The 21,870-nt window shown below is 36.4% G+C and overlaps 6 protein-coding genes across 13 annotated transcripts; 5 read left to right on the forward strand and 1 right to left on the reverse strand.

Moving 5' to 3' along the window:
* The first annotated feature begins 460 nt into the window (after positions 1 to 460).
* LOC18009353 (auxin-responsive protein SAUR50) lies at positions 461 to 1,114 on the forward strand. The gene has a single exon (XM_006390595.2). The coding sequence runs from the start codon at positions 609 to 611 to the stop codon at positions 963 to 965; it is 357 nt and encodes a 118-aa protein (XP_006390657.1). The 5' UTR covers positions 461 to 608; the 3' UTR covers positions 966 to 1,114.
* A 1,787-nt stretch (positions 1,115 to 2,901) lies between these two features.
* On the forward strand, positions 2,902 to 5,617 carry LOC18009150 (probable complex I intermediate-associated protein 30). Of its 5 annotated transcripts, none has more exons than XM_006390596.2 (8): positions 2,902 to 3,077; positions 3,582 to 3,655; positions 3,955 to 4,068; positions 4,268 to 4,324; positions 4,678 to 4,763; positions 4,889 to 4,969; positions 5,053 to 5,151; positions 5,249 to 5,617. In XM_006390596.2, the coding sequence occupies exons 2-8, from the start codon at positions 3,604 to 3,606 to the stop codon at positions 5,438 to 5,440; spliced, it is 681 nt and encodes a 226-aa protein (XP_006390658.1). In that variant the 5' UTR covers positions 2,902 to 3,077; positions 3,582 to 3,603; the 3' UTR covers positions 5,441 to 5,617. The 5 variants fall into 5 exon arrangements, with proteins under 5 accessions (XP_006390658.1, XP_024008667.1, XP_006390659.1 ...); XM_024152899.1 differs by having other exon boundaries at positions 2,908 to 3,077; positions 3,544 to 3,655; XM_006390597.2 differs by having other exon boundaries at positions 2,908 to 3,077; positions 3,591 to 3,655.
* Positions 5,618 to 6,546: 929 nt separating this feature from the next.
* Positions 6,547 to 8,181, forward strand: LOC18009351 (chaperone protein DnaJ). 2 transcript variants are annotated; one of them, XM_006390598.2, is made up of 6 exons: positions 6,547 to 6,875; positions 7,016 to 7,100; positions 7,189 to 7,256; positions 7,420 to 7,476; positions 7,566 to 7,757; positions 7,915 to 8,181. In XM_006390598.2, the coding sequence occupies exons 1-5, from the start codon at positions 6,786 to 6,788 to the stop codon at positions 7,722 to 7,724; spliced, it is 459 nt and encodes a 152-aa protein (XP_006390660.1). In that variant the 5' UTR covers positions 6,547 to 6,785; the 3' UTR covers positions 7,725 to 7,757; positions 7,915 to 8,181. The 2 variants fall into 2 exon arrangements, with proteins under 2 accessions (XP_006390660.1, XP_006390661.1); XM_006390599.2 differs by having other exon boundaries at positions 7,919 to 8,082.
* A 2,056-nt stretch (positions 8,182 to 10,237) lies between these two features.
* Positions 10,238 to 17,126, reverse strand: LOC18009057. Its single transcript, XM_024155451.1, has 13 exons — positions 16,919 to 17,126; positions 16,664 to 16,830; positions 16,393 to 16,462; positions 16,246 to 16,310; positions 16,050 to 16,127; positions 15,392 to 15,472; positions 14,771 to 14,908; positions 14,586 to 14,684; positions 13,172 to 14,502; positions 12,792 to 13,009; positions 12,561 to 12,709; positions 12,197 to 12,235; positions 10,238 to 12,111 (listed from the first exon to the last, which is right to left on the reverse strand). The coding sequence occupies exons 2-13, from the start codon at positions 16,790 to 16,792 to the stop codon at positions 10,453 to 10,455; spliced, it is 4,056 nt and encodes a 1,351-aa protein (XP_024011219.1). The 5' UTR covers positions 16,793 to 16,830; positions 16,919 to 17,126; the 3' UTR covers positions 10,238 to 10,452.
* A 193-nt stretch (positions 17,127 to 17,319) lies between these two features.
* LOC18009460 (DNA-directed RNA polymerase I subunit RPA12) lies at positions 17,320 to 19,340 on the forward strand. Of its 3 annotated transcripts, none has more exons than XM_006390601.2 (6): positions 17,320 to 17,456; positions 18,107 to 18,227; positions 18,325 to 18,365; positions 18,838 to 18,906; positions 18,996 to 19,052; positions 19,144 to 19,340. In XM_006390601.2, exons 2-6 carry the CDS (start codon positions 18,110 to 18,112, stop codon positions 19,216 to 19,218), a joined length of 360 nt encoding a protein of 119 aa, XP_006390663.1. In that variant the 5' UTR covers positions 17,320 to 17,456; positions 18,107 to 18,109; the 3' UTR covers positions 19,219 to 19,340. The 3 variants fall into 3 exon arrangements, with proteins under 3 accessions (XP_006390663.1, XP_024010931.1, XP_024010932.1); XM_024155163.1 differs by having other exon boundaries at positions 17,368 to 17,461; XM_024155164.1 differs by having other exon boundaries at positions 17,434 to 17,559.
* Positions 19,341 to 19,763: 423 nt separating this feature from the next.
* Positions 19,764 to 21,559, forward strand: LOC18009059 (40S ribosomal protein Sa-1). Its single transcript, XM_006390602.2, has 5 exons — positions 19,764 to 20,018; positions 20,331 to 20,593; positions 20,672 to 20,869; positions 21,006 to 21,222; positions 21,316 to 21,559. Exons 1-5 carry the CDS (start codon positions 19,874 to 19,876, stop codon positions 21,384 to 21,386), a joined length of 894 nt encoding a protein of 297 aa, XP_006390664.2. The 5' UTR covers positions 19,764 to 19,873; the 3' UTR covers positions 21,387 to 21,559.
* Positions 21,560 to 21,870: the final 311 nt, after the last annotated feature.

Genomic DNA, 21,870 nt, shown 5'->3' on the forward strand with positions numbered 1-21,870 from the left:
ACTTTTACATCTAATATCCAATAAAAATAAAACTTATTACATAATAAACATGTATATATGTTTATTAAAAAATTTCAAAACTTGATTTATGCTGTATTAGATTTTTGTATTCAAAACAAAGTGTTATAGGCAAGTTATATATATAATTCAATAGTTTTGTCATGTTAATATCAAGATTAATTGGTTCTCTTTAACTGTTATTATATATTTACTGTTAATGAATTTTTTTGAAACATTGGTCCAAAGATTATTAAAAGTTAATATTATTTCAACATTGTTGTGGTTCATGAAAAAAAAAAGGAAAAAACAATGGGCAATGAAGATGCTAGTTTTGCCATTTATGTCCTCATCTCTCTTAGCTGTTATGCATCAATCGGTGGGTCATGCATGTATACGTTTTTTTTTTCTCTCTATCTCACTCAATATATATACACGAACCTTCCTCGTTATTTCCTCCCAAGAACATCTCAAAACATTTCTCTTTTCTTCATTCAATTTTTTGACCCACACACACTCACATAAACACATAAATTTCCTCATAAAACCCTAAACCCTACCTAGTTCCAACAACTACTTATATATTCCAAACCAATAAAATCTCATTAGCAATGGCCAAAGTTGGGAAGCTGACAAAACTCAAGTCGGCGATGAAGAAATGGCCTTCCTTTGCCAAGAACCACCACCACTCATCCTCCTCTGCCGCTGTCTCAGATGAGCTCTCAGAGGATAACAATCTCCATGTTGTTTATGTTGGTCAAACTCGAAGACCTTACATGCTTAGGCCAGACATCATCTCGCACCCACTCTTTCAAGAACTAGTGGATCGGTCTTCTAGATCCGTCGAACAAGATCGGGAGATCGTTGTAGCTTGTGAAGTTGTTTTGTTCGAGCACTTGTTGTGGATGCTCAAGACTGGTCAAGAAGGAGGATCCGTTGAAGAATTGGCTGAGTTCTATACTTATTGACATCGACCGATTGATTTTTATACATTTATTGCGTTTAATACATACTTCTTTTTGTTATTGTTTTTGTTGTTGTTGCTGATATGTATTTTGATTCGATGCGGTGTGTGATCAAAAGGTGATCTCGTAAACCATATCATTTGCTTCTGTTTTTTTCTCGAGCAATTTTAAGATGATGATGATGATGAGCATATGTAGCTTCTTCTTACTTTTTTACGACCAACAAATAATTCTTTTTTTAACGACATTAATCTTTATACAGTATTTCCTTTAAAATGTACGCTAATATAGAGAGTATTTCCTCTAACTACTGTAATAGACAACTAAAAGAATACGAAAATTTTAAACTAATATTTTTACTGGATATATATGTAAAGAGAGAGAAACTTATTTATTATGGTTGGCTTTCTTTCTATTATTTATTTTATTGTGGCGGTTTTGTAACTTTTATTTCTATTTTTGTAACGAGATCTTTCTCGTGAGTCATGAGTCTCATGACATAATAAAAATGGACGTTAACCATGTTTGAGATTGCCTGAATATGTATATGATGAGTAGTCCAGTTAATTAAACTATCTATCTATCTTGCTTTATTTTAAAATATTACTAGCAATGATTTTATATCATTGATATTTATGGTGTTTTGTTTATAATCCAGGACGGCGGGACAGTACCTAAAACATACTACATAAACCTTTTCTTTTTTCGTGAACTTGTTAAAGAAAACATATGTACTACTACTACATAAACATTGGCAACTAGTCTCGAAATGATCCAAAATTAAAAATTTGAGAAACAGATTTTATACAAACGGAAAAACATTTTTCTTATTTTTGTGCAATTGTTATTTAAAATATATTTTTGTAGTTTTTTTACGTTAATTAGTTGAACTCCATCTAAAAAAAAAAATCAGTCAAAACTCGACATATCTGAGAAACGGTCATCTATATATCATATGTATGGTGTCCATTTCAATTATATAATTGTTTCACTATTCAATTTTTTTTTCTAATGGAAATAATAATGGTCGCTCTCATGACGCGTTGGTGACCTGGTCCCAATTTCATGGTCCTACTCTCCTTTCTAGTTGCAGATATTATAAATTTTATTTTTAATGTTTCTGAACTTTCCAGCCATACAAAATATATTAATTTTGTAATAAATATACTAAAGTTTACAGATTAGTTACTCAACATAGTAAAATTATAGTTAATTCTACTTGCTTACCATTAGTTCAACATACTTAAGTTAAGTACATGTATATATTTGTATCCAAAAATTTGTTGATAAAACCTGATATTAATTTGTCGTGGTGGTGACGAAAGGGACGCATGGAATATTGCTAAAGGGTCTATAGGGATTTTAAAAGTAACTAATTAAAAACAAAAAATATATCGATTGATTAAGTACGACGAAGTTCTAATCATTACATGCTCTTACAAAAATATAAGTAATGAAGAGGAGAAGTTTCGTCGTTAAGTTTAATTAAGTTTCTTAATTGATTCCGACACGCTAATGATTGAGAAGTCACTCGGTGTGTCCTTTCCGCAAACTTCATGGGACTTTCTAATCTGTCTTGTTCGTTACATCTCCCCTATACATATATAAGAAAATAAGGAATTGTGTGTGTATAAATTAGGTTGGTAATTAAATTGTTATGATACTTATTATTCAACTTATATATAAATTATAATATGACAAGAGTTGATTGCCTATAATGCCAAATATTCGGATGACACTTCCAATTTAAATTGGCTTCGAACTGATGTTAAAAATAATGGATTTCTAGACTCGTAAGAAAAAAGATTAGTACGTCGAAAAATAAGAAAAAGAAAGAAGATTAGTAATAAAAAAAAACATTAAAAGTCCAACAACGTTATTGGGTATTTAGTGGGCCAAATGGGCTAAAATGATGAAATGAAGGCTAAAGATGGGGCTCATGAAACGACGGCGTAACGACCGATGTGGCTCTTCCAGTTGGTCGTTCGAGTTTAACTGACGCTAATCGGTGGCCGACGTTGCCAGTGATTGCGCAACGGCGGAGACGGCGACGGCGTAATTAACGGAGTTTGATTTTGTATGTATAAAACAAAATTCAGGCGAAACAAAACTCAGGTGAAACAAACTCATCTCTTTGTCTTGATGTTTTGATTTCTCGTGTTTGTTTGTGCATATTTTCTGTGATTAATGTTCAATTTAATTTACACTCTTGTTGACTGGCTTCGAATGTCTTGGTAGGTCGTGGGTAGATGATGATTTTAACAATTTTTGTCTTTCAAGTGTTTGCTGAAATGCCTCAATGGGTAATATTCTTGTTCCGCAAATGTGGGTTTTTCAAAGAATCCATTTTTCAAAAAAGTCTTGGATTGGATCCTTGCTTCGGTTCCGAATTAGCTGAAGTTAATTAACTTACTAAGCACATCGATCTCATCGGTTTAGATGCATGAACTTTTTATTTGTGCTAGAGTTATGAGACTTTACCTTTGGGTTGTGTTTTTTTTTAATCATACGGTCTCTAGATTATGAGTATGAAGTTGAAACTTGCAGCCAGCGTTTGAATTCTTGTTACTCTACTGTACAGAGTATTATTTGGTAAAGCAATTGACCAGTTGTTCGCAGTTGATCCAGGAACTTCAGAAGAATGTCACGGTTTAGATCATTGTGGCAAGCTTCGGTGAATGCAACAAAGAGGGGTATTTTCCATCTTCTGCTTTCACATTCGAGTCAATTAAGATTTTTTAACACTTCTTGTATCTTATTGAATTTCTTGCTGTTGGTTTCCATGTCCTGTATTAAATTGGGTGTCCAGAGAAAAGTTATGATTACCTTATATATTCTCGTCTGGTCTCATAATTAATTGCATTTGATTCGAAAGAAAGCTTATGTTTCAAGACTAGGCTCTCTTGAGGATGAAATTTTTTTTCTTACCTATCTGCTTTGCAGCCTTTTAGCTAAGTCTTTTAACTTATTTTCACCAATGTACACACTTTAGCTCTAACCTGGGAACTCGAAGAATGGGTACCGCCTGTGGAGAAGTGTATATTCAAGTTCAATTCAAAAGAAGACCTGAAGACATGGCACCTGTATTCTGATTCTCAATATGGAGGTACTTAAAACACACAGGCTCAGGCATCTGCTCATAGTCATGTTCTGTTTTGAATTTTTCTTTTTATTTTTATGTTCAATCCTCATTGATTTCTATCATAAGTTACTGAGACGAAATATGATTTCTGAATATATGCAGTACATACATAGCAATTCTTCCTGTGATCTGCTCATTTCAATGTTGGATATTTATTTCATAGGATTATCTTCAGCTTCGTTGGAAATTAAAGATGGAGGAAATGGATCAGATTGCACTGGTTAGTTTTATACAGTGGTCAAGTGTGCTTAGCCTTTTCCTTTTGTTACTTTTCGCTTGGTTCTGACACAAAAATTTTCAAATAGACTTGTCATTTGCTCATATAGGAAGGCATGTGAACGTTAATGAGCATTCTCCACACAAAAAATAATATTTTCTCTTGAGCTCTTGATCTACAAATTATACAATTTGTTTTGTTTTAGCCGTTTAGGTTCTCTATAGTGCATCTCGTGAATTTACCTGCATGGAAATGAAAGTATGAGGTCTCTTGATTCTTGTACCATTGTTTCAAGTCTCGTCATGTTTAAATCTGCAATTAGTCTGTGACCATTTTCACCTTATATATCCTCCTAGGTGTTTTCTCTGGGAACCTCTCTACAGAGATGAGCGAAGGCTCGAAATGGAATCGGAGTGGTTTCTGTGGCATGAGATCAAAGAAGGTTGAACACATAATTTTTTTTGGTTTTCTTACTAATCAACACATCATCGATCAAAACCAAAAGATTTGAATGAGTTTAAGGCCTTAAACACAACTCAACTCAAACCACCTTCCCCTGTTTTGTAGTTTGATGGCTTTATTGATCTCGACGGGTATGATTCCATAGCCCTGAGGCTCAAAGGAGATGGAAGATGCTATATCTCTACTGTGAGTCTCACGCTCAACACTAGCGTCCTTTTGCTCCAGATAAAAACACACGGTTCTTAAACTAAACCGTGATTTTAATTCAGATATATACGGAGAACTGGGTGAACTCGCCAGGACAAGCAGAAGATAACTCATGGCAAGCTTTTGTTTTTGCTCCAAAAGGAAACTGGTATACAGTTAAGGCAAGTCTCATACTTCCTTTCTACAAGGCAACTGATGTATAAGGGTTTGGTCATTTATTATTACCAACCCGAGTGAGAAAATTTTCATTTTTTTCAGGTTCCTCTTGCTCGGTACTTACCAACATGGAAAGGAAATGTGATAGATGCAGAGATGGAGATGAATCCAGGTCGTGTTGTGGGTATGTCTCTATATGTTAATTCGCAAGGAGGTGGTTTTATTGGAGCTAAATTAGGCGCAGGCGATTTCCGAGTCGAAATTGACTGGATCAAAGCATTGAGAATGCCATGAATGATGAAGAAAATGAAAAAAACAAAACTTTCGCATTTGAGAACCATGAAGAAATTGATGTTCTCTGGTTTACTTGTAAACCGGGATTCGGTTTAATCGGATCTAAAGCTGAATTGACAACAACGTTCGTGAATTGACTTCCTGCAAAGCAAAGAGAAAAAGTAAAGAAATAAATTACATGGGCCATATATTAGCAACTTGGTCAAATTGATAATCTATTCTGTACCTTAATAATTTGACGCTAAAGAAAAATAATAAAATTGTAATGAGATATTAGCGCGTTTGGACCGAGAAGAACAGGGTTGGGTACAACGTAGGGTCACGGCATCACATCTCTAATGAAGTATTTAGCATCTAATTAAACTTGTGTTTTGGGGTAAATATACAAAGTTCTCATTTTCAAAGCAAAGCTTTCGATCGGAGTGTGTAAGCTATAGTTTTATATTAACACCGTCATTGTGTTATAAACCAGATTTAAACTTGAAGGTGTATGTGTGTCAGTTGTATGATATTAGAAAAAAAAAAGCAAAAAGTCCGTGATATTTTATTTTATTTTAAAGTTTTCTTCATGCAAAACTTTTATTCGAATTTTAATAAGAAAAGATCGGAATATAGAGTTGCGAGAAAAATGCATTAATACAAGCATACTTTATGTCAAAATTACATGCAAATTCTAAAACTTTGTTTTTTACCAAAATTCTAAAACTTTCGTGAAGAATGCATCCAGAGCATTACAATATCTAGATGTTCTCGACCAAAAAAAAATTTAAGCATAAAAAATAAAAAGAGATTTGGATGTTATAGAGTCGTCGCTCAAATTTAAACATCTGCGTCAAGGAACAACTTGCGGAAAATATTTCGTTTCACTTGATTTTAAAACAAAACAGACGAAAAGATAATAAAGATGTCGTCATGCAAAATTGTTTGCTTAAGAAAACAGAAATTAAAATATATTACTACTTTTTAGTTTGAAAAAAAATGGTGGCTAAAACGAGGATAAAAATAAAATAAAAACAAGTAGTTCAAGTGGCGGGTTTCTCGATCATTCTTTGTCTGGTGACTCTCCAATACAAAGTATATATATACTACTTTCTTTATTATACAACACAAAAGCACGATACCCAAAAATTATAAACTCAGCTTCTTTTCTCTTCTCTTCTCTTCTTCTCTTTTTCCACGTTTCCGTATCCACAGTATCTACACCATCTAAAGTTTTATACACACATTAATTTCGATCTATTCTCTTTGTTTCTTGCAAAAAAATCGTCGACTTGATCTTTAACACATTAAATCAGACAAAGATCTCTGCCTTTTTCTTCTTTGTAACTCAGTCTAAATATCATCAATGGAGAAGGAAGACTTGTACGCTGTTATGGATTTGAACAACGAATGTACACAAGGAGATCTCAGACTTTCTTACAAGAACCTTGTTCTGGTTATTTTCTTAAATCTTTTTTTCACTCTGTTTTTCTCCTTTCTTTCGTTTTTGCCCCATAAGTTTATGTTTCTATGCGAATTCGACTCTACCTTCAAATTGGAGTAACTTTTTATTTATGTATTTGTTCAATGGTGTAGAAATGGCATCCAGATCGGTTTCATGAAGAAATTGAGAAAGACGAAGCCAATATGAAATTCCAAGCAATTCAACGAGCCTATTCTGGTAAAATTTTCGTCGGTATTTCTTCTGAACCGGGTCTGATTGTTTAGCGTTCTGTTCCCGGTTTAGTAATTAGTTGTGTTCACAACAGTTTTGTCGGATTCGAACAAGAGGCTGTTGTATGACGTCGGAGCGTATGATAGTGATGACGACGAAACTGTATGTTCTCGCAGATATTTCTTTCTCTCTCTCTTTTTTTTGTTTTTTTTTTTTCAAACAAAAATTTTTTTTTTTAAACAAGAAAGAATCTTTATTCAAACAAATTCTTAACGTCAAAATTTACTTATTTATTCTAAAAGAATATCATTGTCTTGTGTTGTAGGGAATGGCTGATTTCATAAATGAGATGGTGACACTAATGGCTCAAACTCAATCCACGGTAACAAATCATTACTATTAGGCTAATGATTTATGTCGACGGTAATGGTAATGGAGATGGTGATGGTGATTTTGCATAATTTGGAACAGGGGGACGAAACTTTAGAAGAATTTGAAGAGTTATTTGACGAATTGTTGAAGGATGATGTGTATCAATTCAAAACTCGTTCATCTTCGTCTTTAAATGGCACTTCTTCTACTTCGGCCCATGGAGACGATTCATCAAATGATATTCCGAATAAACGTTGAAAACTATCGCTGTATGTTATAAGTTCTAATGAGGTATTTAATTTACACTCTTTCTCCATCTTTTAAAATTTTCCTTGTGTCACACTGTACAGCCACCAAAAAAAAAAAACTTTGTAAATGATAATGTATAGTGTAGGATTAAATTTCAGTTTAAATGATGTTGACTATATTGATGTTTGTTTTAATAAAGGTAGGTGGTCCATCGACGAGATTCCGGGTTGGCAATAGAAGATCTAAGAAGTAGAGCATACACGTTTACATTTGGGAACTTCTTCATATAAATTATTTATTTTTCGTTGTGGTGCTAGAATATGTGGTATGTAAATTTTTTTGTATACAATGTCTTCAAACTTTTAGGTCGTTCGAAATCTCAATTTAATGTTCGAGAAATCAATGGTGGACTAGTTGTTAAATGATTCAGTTTGGAAGTAGAGACCAAAATAATATTTTCTATTTCATAAAAAGTGTCATTCATATTTCACATAAATTAAGAAATTAATAAAATATATAAATATATTTCTAATTAATATATTTTTATATTTTCTTCGTTTTACAAAATTTTACACAAATTAAAAAATTAATAAAATATATAAATATATTTCTAATTAATATATTTTTATATTTTATCCGTTTCACAAAGAATGTCATTCTAATATTTTTCACACTTATTAAGAAAATTATTAAAAATACTATTTAGCTTTTATTAATGTATTTAATAATTTTTTTCTTTAATTAATACATTAAATCAATTAGGTCAAAACTGAAATATTATTTAAAATTTTACATTGAAAATATAAAACAAAAAAAGTGAAACAAAAATAAAACCTTAAAACAACACTTTTCGTGAAACGGATAGAATAACATTTAATTACAAAAACTATTATTTTTAAATAAGAGGTAAAATAAGAAATACGGGTAAAAAGTTACATTAAAAATGCAGAATAACACTTTTTTAAAAACAAAAAATGAAATCTAAAATAACACTTATTATAAAACGGAGGGAGTATTGATGACTAAATCCCAAAATGCCATTCATTCTCTAGAAATTCTATGACTATTTACAGAAGTTCAAACAAATCATTATAATTTTTAGTATATAATATATAAATTACATTATTTCTTGTTTTCCACTTAAAAATAAAATAAAATTGAAAGTTTGTCTAAAAATCAGTCAGTTTTTGTAAAATTAAAATTAAGTAGAAAACGGTATTTATTGTGAAATAGAGAAAGTATAACTATCAAATATCTCAAAAATTACGTTTTTCGAGAGTGGGAGAGAGTTTCAAGAACACAATTTTTAAATGAATTATAATAAATATCACTTCAAAGAGAAAATTGAATAAATAACTCGCGAAGCCGTAAGTAAAAGGAATATACAATGCAATCATAGTATTCCTACAAGTCTATTACTTAAAAAAAAAGAGAAGAAGAACATGAGACGATAATTATCAATTTATCAGTCTGTTCGAAAACGCGGCCACAACACTGAGAACTGTAGTTTTCTTTCTTCACTGTAAAAGGCAAAGTCAAAAAAGTTGGGAATATATGTGATATTTTGTGGAAGTTTTCCGGAAGTGGGACCAGGAGACAAAAGCTACACTCACGTTCACAACAAGTTGTCATTTGTTTTGTTTTGTTTTTTTTTGCTTTCGTAATTTATTGTCTGTCTCCTCAGACCTGCGACCGCGAAGTCTTCTCTTCTCTTCCCTTCTTTTCTATTTTGAAAGTAGATAATATATATATGTACAAAAACTAAAATCATGTGATCAACTACTATAACTTCATATATGGTTGAACAAAATTACAAGTTGGACGAATTAAGAAATAAATGTGCTTTTTATTTCCAACTTGAGAATAATTTGTGTCCTTTTACTCTGAATCTCGTGTCCATTACTTTTATTTTATTTCACATACTGTGTATTATAGTTTTTTTATTTTCCAGCTTGTGAAAGGATGCTCACGCTTAATTTAATTTCGTTACTTAAACAAAACATTTTTCCTGTTTATTCGGCATGTAAGATGATTATAGTTTTTCAGATAGTTTTAACCCAAAAATTAGATTTTCTATTTACTAATAAAATTAATAAAGCATTCTATACGTTTGTTTACTCTTGTATTATATAGGCGGGTTTGTAACATAAATTTACAGATCGAGCTTTAACAAAGATCTCAAATCGCCTGAAGCAGGCAGTGGTAACATATATCAACAACCTAACAATAATGGCACTTTCGCTTGGAAAGCACAAGTGCACAACATAGATTCTTTACTTTCTCTACAGACACTGTGAACTCCATGACATACATATGCGAAACTGTAATCTCCATGACATAAATTAAAGTAAGTTAGATACACAGCATATTCTTTACTTCCAGTAAGCGAATCTAATATTAGATGAAACAAATTTATTATGAATAAAAATATTTAACAAAATTAGCAAATACTAATGGATTTAGTAGTTGTCATGGAAAAAAAATTACAAATTTTCAAAATTGCAGCAATGAGACAGTGAAAAAGGTGAATCTAATAAATTTAGAATGTAATTTGTCTAATTGATTCGGCGTTTATATAAGACGGTGTTATTTGCTAATGTAAACAAAACTCACATTTTTCTATTCTATAGAAAATTAAAAGTTAGCAAATAATCAAATAGACTCTTCAAAATTTATTAAAAATAGGCTTTCTATTCTATACACAGACACGACCCTGACCAAATGATAAGTTTCTTGTTTAGGGATTATTGCCAGCAGAGTTGTTTATGGGACCTTGAAGCTCCATTGGGGAATTGGTGATGCTACCAACAGATCCATGTGTCTGAGAACTTAGCTGTGGACTCGCTGGACAAGCCTCGAGGTTGCTGGTGCTCATGGGATGCATCGTACCCGAGCTTATCTGAGGACTCATAGGAGTTCTTTGGTTCATTTGCTGGGGACTCATAGGAGTTCTTTGGTTCATTTGCTGGGGACTCATAGGAGTTCTTTGGTTCATTTGCTGGGGACTCATAGGAGTTCTTTGGTTCATTTGCTGAGGACTCATAGGAGTTCTCTGATTCATTTGCTGGGGACTGGACTGTTGCAGCTGCTGCTGGGAAATTCCAGCTGATGGCGAACTTACTTGGGGTGGTGATAGCACAGACTGAAGCGGGGAGGCTGTTGCCTGTTGTTGTTGCTGTTGTTGTTGCTGCTGCTGCTGTGGTTGTTGAGGCAGCTCATGTTGTTGTAGCTGGTGAGACTGAGCTAGCTGCTGCTGAGGTGGCTGAGACATAGGCTGCTGTAACTGTTGCTGATGCTGCAACTGTTGTTGTTGGGGTTGCTGCTGCTGTTGCTGTTGCGGGAGTTGCTGTTGGTTCATGTAAGGATTCATTCCAGGCATCAGCTTAGGTGGGCCCATGTTACCCATAGCAGCTCGCTGCAGGTTAGCTCGGCTTAATGTATTCTGATCCAACATAGAAAGACCAGCTGAGCTGGGGTGCATCTGCCTGGCACCTGACACGCCACTTATTCCGGCTTGGGGAGCACCCATTACACCTCCTCGGTAGCCCATCCTAAGATTTGTAAACACAGCGTTCTGGTGTGGTGTTAATGCACCAGATCGGATTTGCTGGCTTATAACATTCAAATTTGATGCTGGATTCAGATTCATTGGGTTCTGGCCCATATTACTGATGCCAGGAACAGACATCGATGATGAGATTCCGGTTCCACCAATCCCTCTTCCTGCCATATTCAATTGGTTGTTTAAAGCTCCGAGCGCAGCAATACTGTTGCCCATGCTTCCCATGCCCATACCCATACCCATGCCTACACCTGATCCTAGCCCCATCATTATCTTCTTCTGCATTGCCGCCTGGTGCTGCTGTAGCATCTGCAGTTGATGAGGGGAATGCTTGTTGGCCATCTGACCACCAGGCTGCATACCAGAGCTCTGGCTCATCGTGTTGATAGCTGATAGCGGGTTTGTAGGCAGTAACATAGATCCTCTCTGCATTTGTGGATGCTGTTGCTGTGTAAACATTGACTGTTGATTTTTGTGCTGTAGTTGTGAAGACAGTAGCGCTGACTGTTGTGGGTCAAGTTGTTGTGGTTGCATAGGCATGGAGACACCGGACAGCAGTCCTTGAGACATTTGCAAGGCTTGAGAATTTGCCGGAGGAAGCATCCTCGCATTTGCAAGAATATTCTGGGTTGAGTTAATAGGCGCATTCCCCTGTTTCGATGCCTCACTGGACGCTTGTCCTGCAACTGCATCTCCATACTGTTGCATATCATTTGCAGAGTTACCCCTTGGAAAGCCACCCGCAGAATGCGGTTGGTTGCCGCTTGGCCCAGCATCCCCACGAGTTGGCTTTGCCTGAATATGTTCTTCCATGAGGTATCCTTCACGGGCCATCTGCATAAGCGTATACATCAATCTGTAAGTACCTTTCCCATAGAACCAGTTACTTGATGTAGTCGATTCAGAATTCGAAAAATACCAGTGATTTAAATTCAGCAGCAAGTAGATCGGCGATGTGCTGCGACAAAATGACGAAAAATAAGCAAGTCAGGATAATTCCCAGAAAAAAAGTGGTGTAATAAGAGGACAATTAATCATCGTGTCCATCTCCTTTTTATCGCATTGGACAAGAGAGATGTTTCCATAAACAAACCATATTCAAAATAACACAGCATTCGCAACAGTGACATAAACCAAAGAGCACGACCCAACAACCAATAGATATTGATGAATGTAAAGTCAGCATTACAGTAAATGTTACTGCATGCAAGCTGAAGATATATCGCTGATAAAATTAGGATGCAGGGGGAGTTTAATAACTGTCATATTTCTGATGAACTTACTGTATTGGGCAACGCTAAGAGATGATCTTCAGCCGGAAAAACATCACCATCATCTATGTCCCCTTGATACCATGCTACTGTCCCGTCGATGGGCTTCTCTGACATCACCAGTCTTGTTCTTATCCTAGGGACGATGGAAGACACAGTACCTGAAAAGATGCAGAGGTTAGAGTCAATCATGTAGCGAGAAATATACCAACAGCCAGATATCTGGTTATAAAAGAAACATACCTAGCATTACACGGTCTACCCGAACAAAGTTCATGACTCTAGTTTTGCATGTATTCATGCTGCCCCCAAGAATAGATTTTGATAATGCTTTTTCCTCATCTTTGAAGTCCTCGTTGTTAGACAAGTTCGAAAAACAAACCATCAGGGACTGATGAGCATACGAGCGAGGTCTTCGAGAGGACTCATCCACTTTATGCTTTTTGCAGTTTAGTTGGTACCTAGAAATAGAACGCAAAAAATTGGATCAACCAACAACAAATAAAATCTATGACATACAGCATCGAAACTATAGCTGTTATATAGTTCAAAGTAAACCACAAGCCACATGGAGAAGAATTTGATGGGAATAACCTCAACAAAACATTCCATAAAATTCATACCTTGCAGCAACTCGTTCAATCTTTGAGAATCTGTCGAGGATTGCGTGATCGCCCAAAGTTTGGGTTCCCACTGAAGGGCTCCTTGCATTAACTGGGCCACTCATAGTATTGACACTAACAGGAGAACCAACAGTGCTCATAACTTGCGTCTTAGGAAGAGAATTTGTCCTCCGTTTAGCAGGCATTTGGGCTTGGTGTTGCCTTTGCTGCATAGCATCATTAGGGCTAGAACCCACTGAATGAGTAGCACCAATAGCAGGAATAGAAGTAACAGCCTTGTCCTTTTGAGCTGCTGCAACTGCTCCATAGTGGTTCCCCATTGAACCACCAGAAAACTCACCTGACTTCGATGAAAGTGGGGACTGTGGTGGAGCACCTGCTGATAAACGAGGACTTTGAGCCGCGATCCTTCTACTGAATTGTTCTTCTTTTCTCGGGTCTTTTTCAATCTGCTGGCCAGGATTAACATTCCAAGATGCTTGAGGGAAGTTTGATCTCGTGAATCCATTATGGGGCATCCTTGACTGAAAATCATTTGCATCCGCCATATTGTTTCTGATATTACCATCAATTTTACCAGTCTCAAATGGCTCCTCTTTCGAAGTGTATCGCATAGCCCCCTGTTGTGAAGTTGGAAATTGCATGGGACCACCTTCCTGATTCATAACTCCTTCAATTTGCTGCGGTGAAAACCTCTGAATACTTGCATTTGGATATTGAATACTTCTCCCTAGCATGTCTTGCTGTTGTAGAAGCGCAGTTTTCCAATTTGTATCGGTTCCATTAAGGCTATCCATGCGTTGCCCTAACTGTTGCTGTGGAACCCCATCAGGACCCATGTGTGGAACCCTTGTCCGCTTATTCAAACTAGGCATAGAAGACATTTGACCTTCTTGACTTTCTCTCTTTCTATGAAAAGATGTACCGGGGTTCATACTATCAGAGGCATAAGGCAACATCCCATCTAGTCCCCCAGGTGAAGCTCCAGGGACGCTGACAGAATTTGATCCTTGATCCTGCATGTTTCTTAAAGTTCCAGTTCCCATGTACCTTTGCTGCTGAGCTGGTACCAAGGGCAGTGAGGAAGTTGGCGCTTCTTGCAAGGTCTGACTTCTTAATCCTGCCACCATATTAGTACCAGGATTTTGAATAGCCTGGTTGTTATGGGTTTGATGCATTAACAAATGTCCCGGCATGTTTCCTCGCTCTGAAATTTCCGGAAGCCGCTCAAGGCAAACCTTTTTCCCATGAATCTTGTTCTGAGACATAACTGTCACTTCTGTCATTTGCCTTAATCTCTTTCTCCGCAAAGTAGAAAGACACAAATCGAGCTATGGAGTAGAAACAAAACCTTTTTAGACGTTATAAATGCACTGAGAAGAGAAAGCACAAGGAGTCTTTTCTGGGATATTACCTTAGCGGACACAGGGTTTTTACTCAGCCTATCAAGTCTGGGTACAGGATCCAGACAGAGTTCAGGTTGTAGGGCTTTTAATATTCTGGATTCCACTTCCTACAGTTAATGTAAGGATCAGTATAGAGGATTATATTTTCAGTGTTCGGATATAAGACCTATAATCCAAGAGCAACCGTGATTACCATGAGATCACCATATGTCCATGAGTTGTCTGACATTGATGGAATATCTTTTACCACATTCTCAAGTGACATCTTAAGACTCAATTTATTAATCACAGGAGAGACTTGCTCTGGGGTATGTTTCCGATAGTCATGCACCTACAATAGTATGAAACAAATTTTTAAGAATACACGACGCTATGTAAGATAGTACTTGAGCAGTCAATTAGAGGAATAATAAAACTAGATTAATTTATGTTTTCTTCTGATTCCAATTCCTCCAATGTGCTTAGAAGGTCGTGGTAAACATACTATGAGAAACCCACAAACAAATAACAATCAAAAATGGATCTGCCTCGACAGAAAAAAAGAGAGGTACAACTGTGTTCGGAAGACAAACTCCCATTTTTATTCTAGTACAAGTTATAGAGATGTGAATATTTGAATAAGTTTAGACTGTTTCCAAGAACGTATGGAAGGCAGCACCGGAACTGAAACCATGGTGATAACAACTAATTCTCAAGGCTTAGGAATATTTTCTTAATTTTTGGAACGAACGACCATTTGAGACTGCTAGTTTACTATGACTAGATGGCAGGTCATGGAAGGCTCTATTCAAATAATTTACTGCAAATAACTCACCTCACATATGACCACCCCATCCAGAAATTTACAAGGTATATCATCCAAAATGTCCCCGGGAAGTCTGCCAGCCTCAATAGCCTATAAAGCATCCAGAGGAATTAAGAACATTCACTCAGAGGAAAGATAACTTGGAAATGAATTTAATGAAATTCTAAATAGCGCTAGTCAAAGCATTGTGCTAGTCAAAACATTGTGCTAGTCAAAATACTAAATTTACTACAGAAAATAACATAGACACTGGCATAAGGTCTCAACTGTTACAGCTCAAAATAAATTCTTGAAAACAGACGGCCATATTAAGGATTTCAGAAATAACTTGGAAATGAATTTAGTGAAATTCGAGCAAGTAGTGCTGTTTAGTCAAAATACTAAATTTACTACAAAAAATAACATAGACACTGGCATAAGGTCCCAACTGTTACAACTCAAAATAAATTCTTGAAAACAGACGGCCATAGTAAGGATTTCAGAAACCTTTGGAGCAGAAACCTTAACCAACAACTAAGAATACAGATCTAGTGACTCTCATTAATAACACAAGGACAAAGTCAAACTTCACTTTCCAGTTACTTTGAATTCATTCACCAAATCTTTAATATATAGAAGCATGTGATGTAATTCTTATAAATTATATTTCCTCATACGAAATATTTACCGAAAGTAGACTCTCTGATGCCCTATCATACGGATGTAAGACCTTTGGAGCATCTCGAAAGGATGTCTGTTGCACAACCTGGTTCCAAGTTATTAACAATTGTTAGATGTGAAGGGGTTTTTAAATCAAATACAAGAAACTACTAGATAAATAAACTCATATAGACTCTCAAGTACACGAAGTTCTGCTTACATACCTCAGAGGGTTTTCCTACAGAGTACCCATTCGGATAGAGGCTCAATATGAAGGAAACTTCATGTCCTGGAAAGAAAGGAAAAGCAATGAAATTAACGTTGCTCGAATATAGCAAAATATGAGCTATCCAAGTGGTTTAGATGCTAACCTGGAGATACATCATGCAAAGATGGCTGAGAAAACCCAGAAACATTACCAGCATGGCTTTCAACAGTGGCCTGAATCAAACAGAATAGATATTGGCAATCTATATTACAAGGCAACATGGTATAACTGATATCTCAAACTCTTTTTCCTCGATTCACACTTCAGAGTGATGTAAGATCATAAATTCAGCGCAGAAAATGATAAATTCGGATTTCACGATGATTTCAACTTCCCGGGAGGTTATGAAATTTAGAAACATTCTCAGTAAATACCTTTGATTTCCCTGATAGAACGATGGCTTTCGAATTCAGCTGTTCTGGAGATTGAGGAATAGCCGATTCAGTAGAAATCTTTGGCCGGAACTTTCTACCAGTTTTCGAAATCTTAAACGTGACACCCATGAATTTTCTCCAGAGATGAAGCTCAACCCGTCTGGGCACTACCAAAAAAAACGAAATCAAAATGAATGAAAAACCGAGAATTGAAGAAAACTAGGAAGAATTTCTCAAGGAGTAGGCAAATGAAACCTTATGAGCTCGTTTCGGAGAAGATCATAAAACAACTCCAAATGCGTTTGGATCGGATAGAAAGCGAGAACAATCAAAAGAGGTGTAAGGACCGTGCAACAGAGAATTTACAAACCCAGGAGTTCCAAACACAGGTTTGAAAATCTGAAGTAGATGAGATCAGAAGAGAAAGGGAGGAGAGACATCGTTAGGGTTCTAACTTTCAAAAAAAAAAAAAATGAATGATGAAAAAAAAATAAGTCAGGCAGAGAGATAATCTTTTGCTGACAAGTTTGTGCACACTTGGAGGTCGGTTTAAGAAAAACAAACCGGAATTTAAACCAGTGATTATTGGTTAAGTTCGGTTTCATCAACAGTAAAAATGATAATAAATTACTAGCTCCGAGAAATTTATTACGGTCAGTGATACATTTACGAGGGGTAAACACAACCGTCTCCGTCGCAGCTCTTTAATTTCCTCGCCTCTCTCGTGTGATTTACGCAGCAGCAGCTTTATCTCGGCGATTAGGTCCCGGAGAAGAAGAAGAAGAGAGAAACAGTATGGTGACTGACTTATCTTCTAGCTGTAGATAGCTTTCCCACAAGGAAGCTGACATTAGGATGATTAGAGCATTGTGATTCTGTGTTGATATTGCGGATCTGTATGTTTTTGTGTCTATTGAGTGTTTACTGCGGATTTCTATGTTTATGATCTGTTTTTGGTTACTGCGGATGGGTTATGGATTCGTAGGGTCGTTTTAGTTCCTCACATTATTATCTTCAAAGTAGAGTTTAGCAGCCATCACGGTTCAAGCCATTTCTGTCAACACTTAGTGTATAAATAAGTCTGGATAGTAACAAAAGGGCTGTTTTGTCCTATTCTTGTGTTCTTGTTTCCAAGAGGGGTTTTGGTGTTTTTGAAGAAATGAGTATTTCACGGGTTTCATTTGGTTTTCCTTGATTCTTAATTTGTGCTGGTCACTTTTATTCTATTAAAGTTTTTCTTTTAGGGTTTGGTTGTGTTTCTGTAGACTCTTAGAGACTACTAGCTTTATTACAGGATTTAATTTCGGTTAGTTTGTTTCTAGTTCCTAATCGTTCTCCTGTAGAATCCATTGTTCTCCCCTTGAGTTCTATTCCCATTAATTTGGTTTCTGTAAGCAATTGATACATGTAGAGATGAGTTATGTTACTTCTTTTGCGTTTTAGGTTATGGAGAAATCTCGGGAAAGTGGTTTCTTGTTCTGTAACTTGTGTGGGACAATGCTCATCTTGAAATCAGCTACGTCTGCAGAATGTCCACTATGCCAAACAACACGAAATGCAAAAGGTATCCATGAATTCGTTTTGGATTCATATGTAATATATCAAATGGAACGTCTTGGTTTGGTTAATTTTATTGTGATTTAAACGTCATTGTTTTTCAGAAATCATTGGCAAGGAAATAGCTTACACAGTTTCTGCTGAGGTATGTTTTTTTTCTTTATCCAGCTGTGTGGATTCTTGTCTGGCTAGTTTTGCAGCATCATATAAAATTTTATATGTTACTCACAAGATCTCTATAAATCAATCGCATGTGATATCTGTTGGCTAGTTTGGCTGCATCATATAGTCTTCTATGTCACTCACAAGATGTGTGTAAATCAATCTCATTTGATTTCTGTTTCACTGAGTAGCGAAGGCGTTGCTCTTGATTTCTTTCCGTCCATTGTTATTACTCACTACTACTAGGCAGTGAACACGCACACACAGACCCTTGCTTGCTATGTAATCAGTATCAAACCTGAAAATGGACACTGGTTTGTTATTCTTGCAAGAACATTGCATCTTGAGCACTCTAAACCCTTCTCTTGGGTGTTTTCCTTCTCTTATGGAGTGCTACAGACACTATCCGAATGCGGAGTTAGTATACAACTCATGATCTTTGCTTATTTTTGTAGGACATCAGAAGAGAACTAGGAATATCTCTGTTTGGTGAAAAAACGCAGGAAGACGCTGAGCTACCAAAGGTTTATGACCAAAAAAATAAAATGAAGCAAAAACATATTACGCTTTTTCTCAATCTCTGACGTCTGTTTTTGATGATTTCTCTTTGCAGATCAAAAAAGCGTGTGAGAAATGTCAGCACCCTGAGCTTGTCTACACAACCAGACAGGTAACTCCAAGCTTTTGAAGTCTGTGTTTCAAGTTCTTGTCTTTTCTTTCATGTCAAAGAATATATTCATCTTGAGTTTTCTTATTTGCAGACAAGATCAGCAGACGAAGGGCAGACAACATATTATACTTGCCCCAATTGTAGCCATAGATTCACAGAAGGTTGAAACTACTATTATCTCCAGTATGCGACTCCATTCACAGAGAATGCCAGTTTTGTTTCTTACATCTATTTAACAAACTCAATATTCAATGTCATCATTTTTATTTTTTTGGTCAAAATATTCAGTGTCATCATAAAAACCTTTTTTGTATTGTTTCTTACATTAATCATTAATGTTGCAAACTATTCGATGTCATTATAATAAATCATCAATAACATGATCGCTGGACCGTTATATTCAATGTCATCAAATCCTTTAGCAAAATCACTCAAGTGGCTGGACCAGACCGGAACCAAACCGGTTCGAGTCAATCTCGGTACAGATAACGTATAGATTCAACGTATTCAACGGTATACACCTGGAGGTCGGTTTAAGAGAACAAACCAGAAATTGAACCACTAATTATTGGTTAAGTTCGATTTCATCAACAGTAAAAATGATAAACTACAAGCGCCGAGAATTTTACTATGGTCATTGATAATTACGACTTATGAGGGTTACACACGAGGGCAAAACAGCCTTTATATACAAACTAGGGTTTTGCTTGATAAATTGCCGTCTCCTTCGAAGCACTTTAGTTTCCTCGCCTCTCTCGTGTGATTTACGCAGCAGCAACTTATCTCGGCGATTAGGTCCCGGAGAAGAAGAGAGAAACAGTATGGCGTCTGACTTATCTGCTAGCTCTGTCCAGCTTTCCCAGAAGGAAGCTGACATTAGGATGATGTGTGCTGCTGAGGTTCACCTTGGAACCAAAAATTGCAACTACCAAATGGAGCGTTACGTCTTCAAGAGGCGCAACGATGGTAATTATACATCTCGTGTTTTTCTTTTTGTTACTTGTGTGATTCTGTAAACATGTATGTGTGTATATATAGATGAATAGAGCATTGTGATTCTGAGTTGATAATGCGGATCTAAACAACAATAAGGCTGGTTTTAGTGTCATTTTTCTTATGTGTTTACAAGAGTCGTTTTGTTGTATATGAAGAAATGATTGTGATTCCACTTTCAGAAGCTTAGAATCAAGGAACCTAATTTCTGCTCCCTTTTGTACTCAACACTGCTAGATGCTTAGAATTGCACGTCAATTCTAAAGTTTGATTTTTTTTTCTCAGGTATTTACATCTTTAACCTAGGCAAAACATGGGAAAAGTTGCAAATGGCTGCCAGAGTTATTGTTGCTATTGAGAACCCACAGGACATCATTGTTCAGTCTGCTAGGCCCTATGGTCAGAGAGCTGTCTTGAAGTTCGCTCAGTACACAGGAGCCAATGCCATTGCTGGAAGGCACACTCCTGGTACCTTCACTAATCAGATGCAGACCTCATTCAGTGAGCCCAGGCTTCTGATTCTTACAGATCCCCGTACCGACCACCAGGTAAACTCCTTTTCCTAATACCACGGATGGTTATGTTATGTCTTGTTCTGGATTAACATCTTGTATGTGTTGTTGCAGCCCATCAAGGAAGGTGCTTTGGGAAACATCCCCATCATTGCTTTCTGTGACACAGACTCTCCCATGAGGTTTGTTGACATTGGTATCCCAGCCAACAACAAGGGAAAACACAGCATTGGTTGTCTTTTCTGGCTTCTTGCTCGCATGGTCCTTCAGATGCGTGGAACCATCCGCCCTGCACAGAAATGGGATGTTATGGTAAGAGGCATTTCTTTTTGCAAAAGCTTACATGTGTCCATTGTGGTTTTGATAATGTTGGCGACATGAAGTTGTCAATTCATATTCCTACTGTTCATGTTTGGTGTTTGACTTGTTCATGCGTTGTTCTGTATAGGTCGATCTGTTCTTCTACAGAGAGCCCGAGGAGGCTAAGCCAGAAGATGAGGATGAGTCTGCACCTCAGGCAGACTTTGGACTACCTGCTCCTGAATATGGAATGGTTGGTGGAGAGCAGTGGACCACAGCTGCGATCCCTGATGCTGCATGGCCAGGTGAAGCCCAGCAGCCAATTGCTGCTGCTCCTGCCGCTGCTTCTTGGACTGATTCTAGCGGTGAGTTAGATATAACCTGAAACGCTGTTTTGGCTCAGTGATCTCTTAGTCTACGATGTTGATTTTGATTTTGGTTTATTCTTGTGGTTACAGTTGCTCCAGCAGCAGATGGATGGGACACGGCTGTGCCACCCCCAACTGCTCCAGCTACCGGTTGGGAATAAATTTGATAGGCTCTACAATGTTTGGTTATAGACATTGTTTTTTGTTACTGTTGGGATTGAAAAATTATCGAACCGCAACTTATTTTCCTCTCGCATCATTCTCTCAAGACACTTAGATTATTATTCTGTTCGCTTTTATCACAAATATAAATTGAGCTTCCTGTTTCTTGCAACATTTCTCCACATTCTCATGGAAGTTACTTGGAAGCAGTACGAATATAAAGGCTAATATAACATTTCTCGAATATAGCACAATATGAAAGTGGAGATGTCTTTCAATATTGGCCACAATCGAACAGGATAGATTTTAGCTTTCAACATTGGCCTGAATCAAACAGAATAGATTTTATAGCTTTCAACATTGGCCTGAATCAAAGAGAATAGATTTTGGCAATCTAAATTACAAGGCAAAAAAACAGTATCTCTTTCTCGATCCACACTTCACAGTGATGTAAGATCATATCTTCACGCAGAGAATTTTTAA

This window comes from Eutrema salsugineum, unplaced genomic scaffold (assembly GCF_000478725.1).
Source record: "Eutrema salsugineum unplaced genomic scaffold, Eutsalg1_0 scaffold_9, whole genome shotgun sequence".
Classification (NCBI taxonomy): Eukaryota; Viridiplantae; Streptophyta; class Magnoliopsida; order Brassicales; family Brassicaceae; genus Eutrema; species Eutrema salsugineum.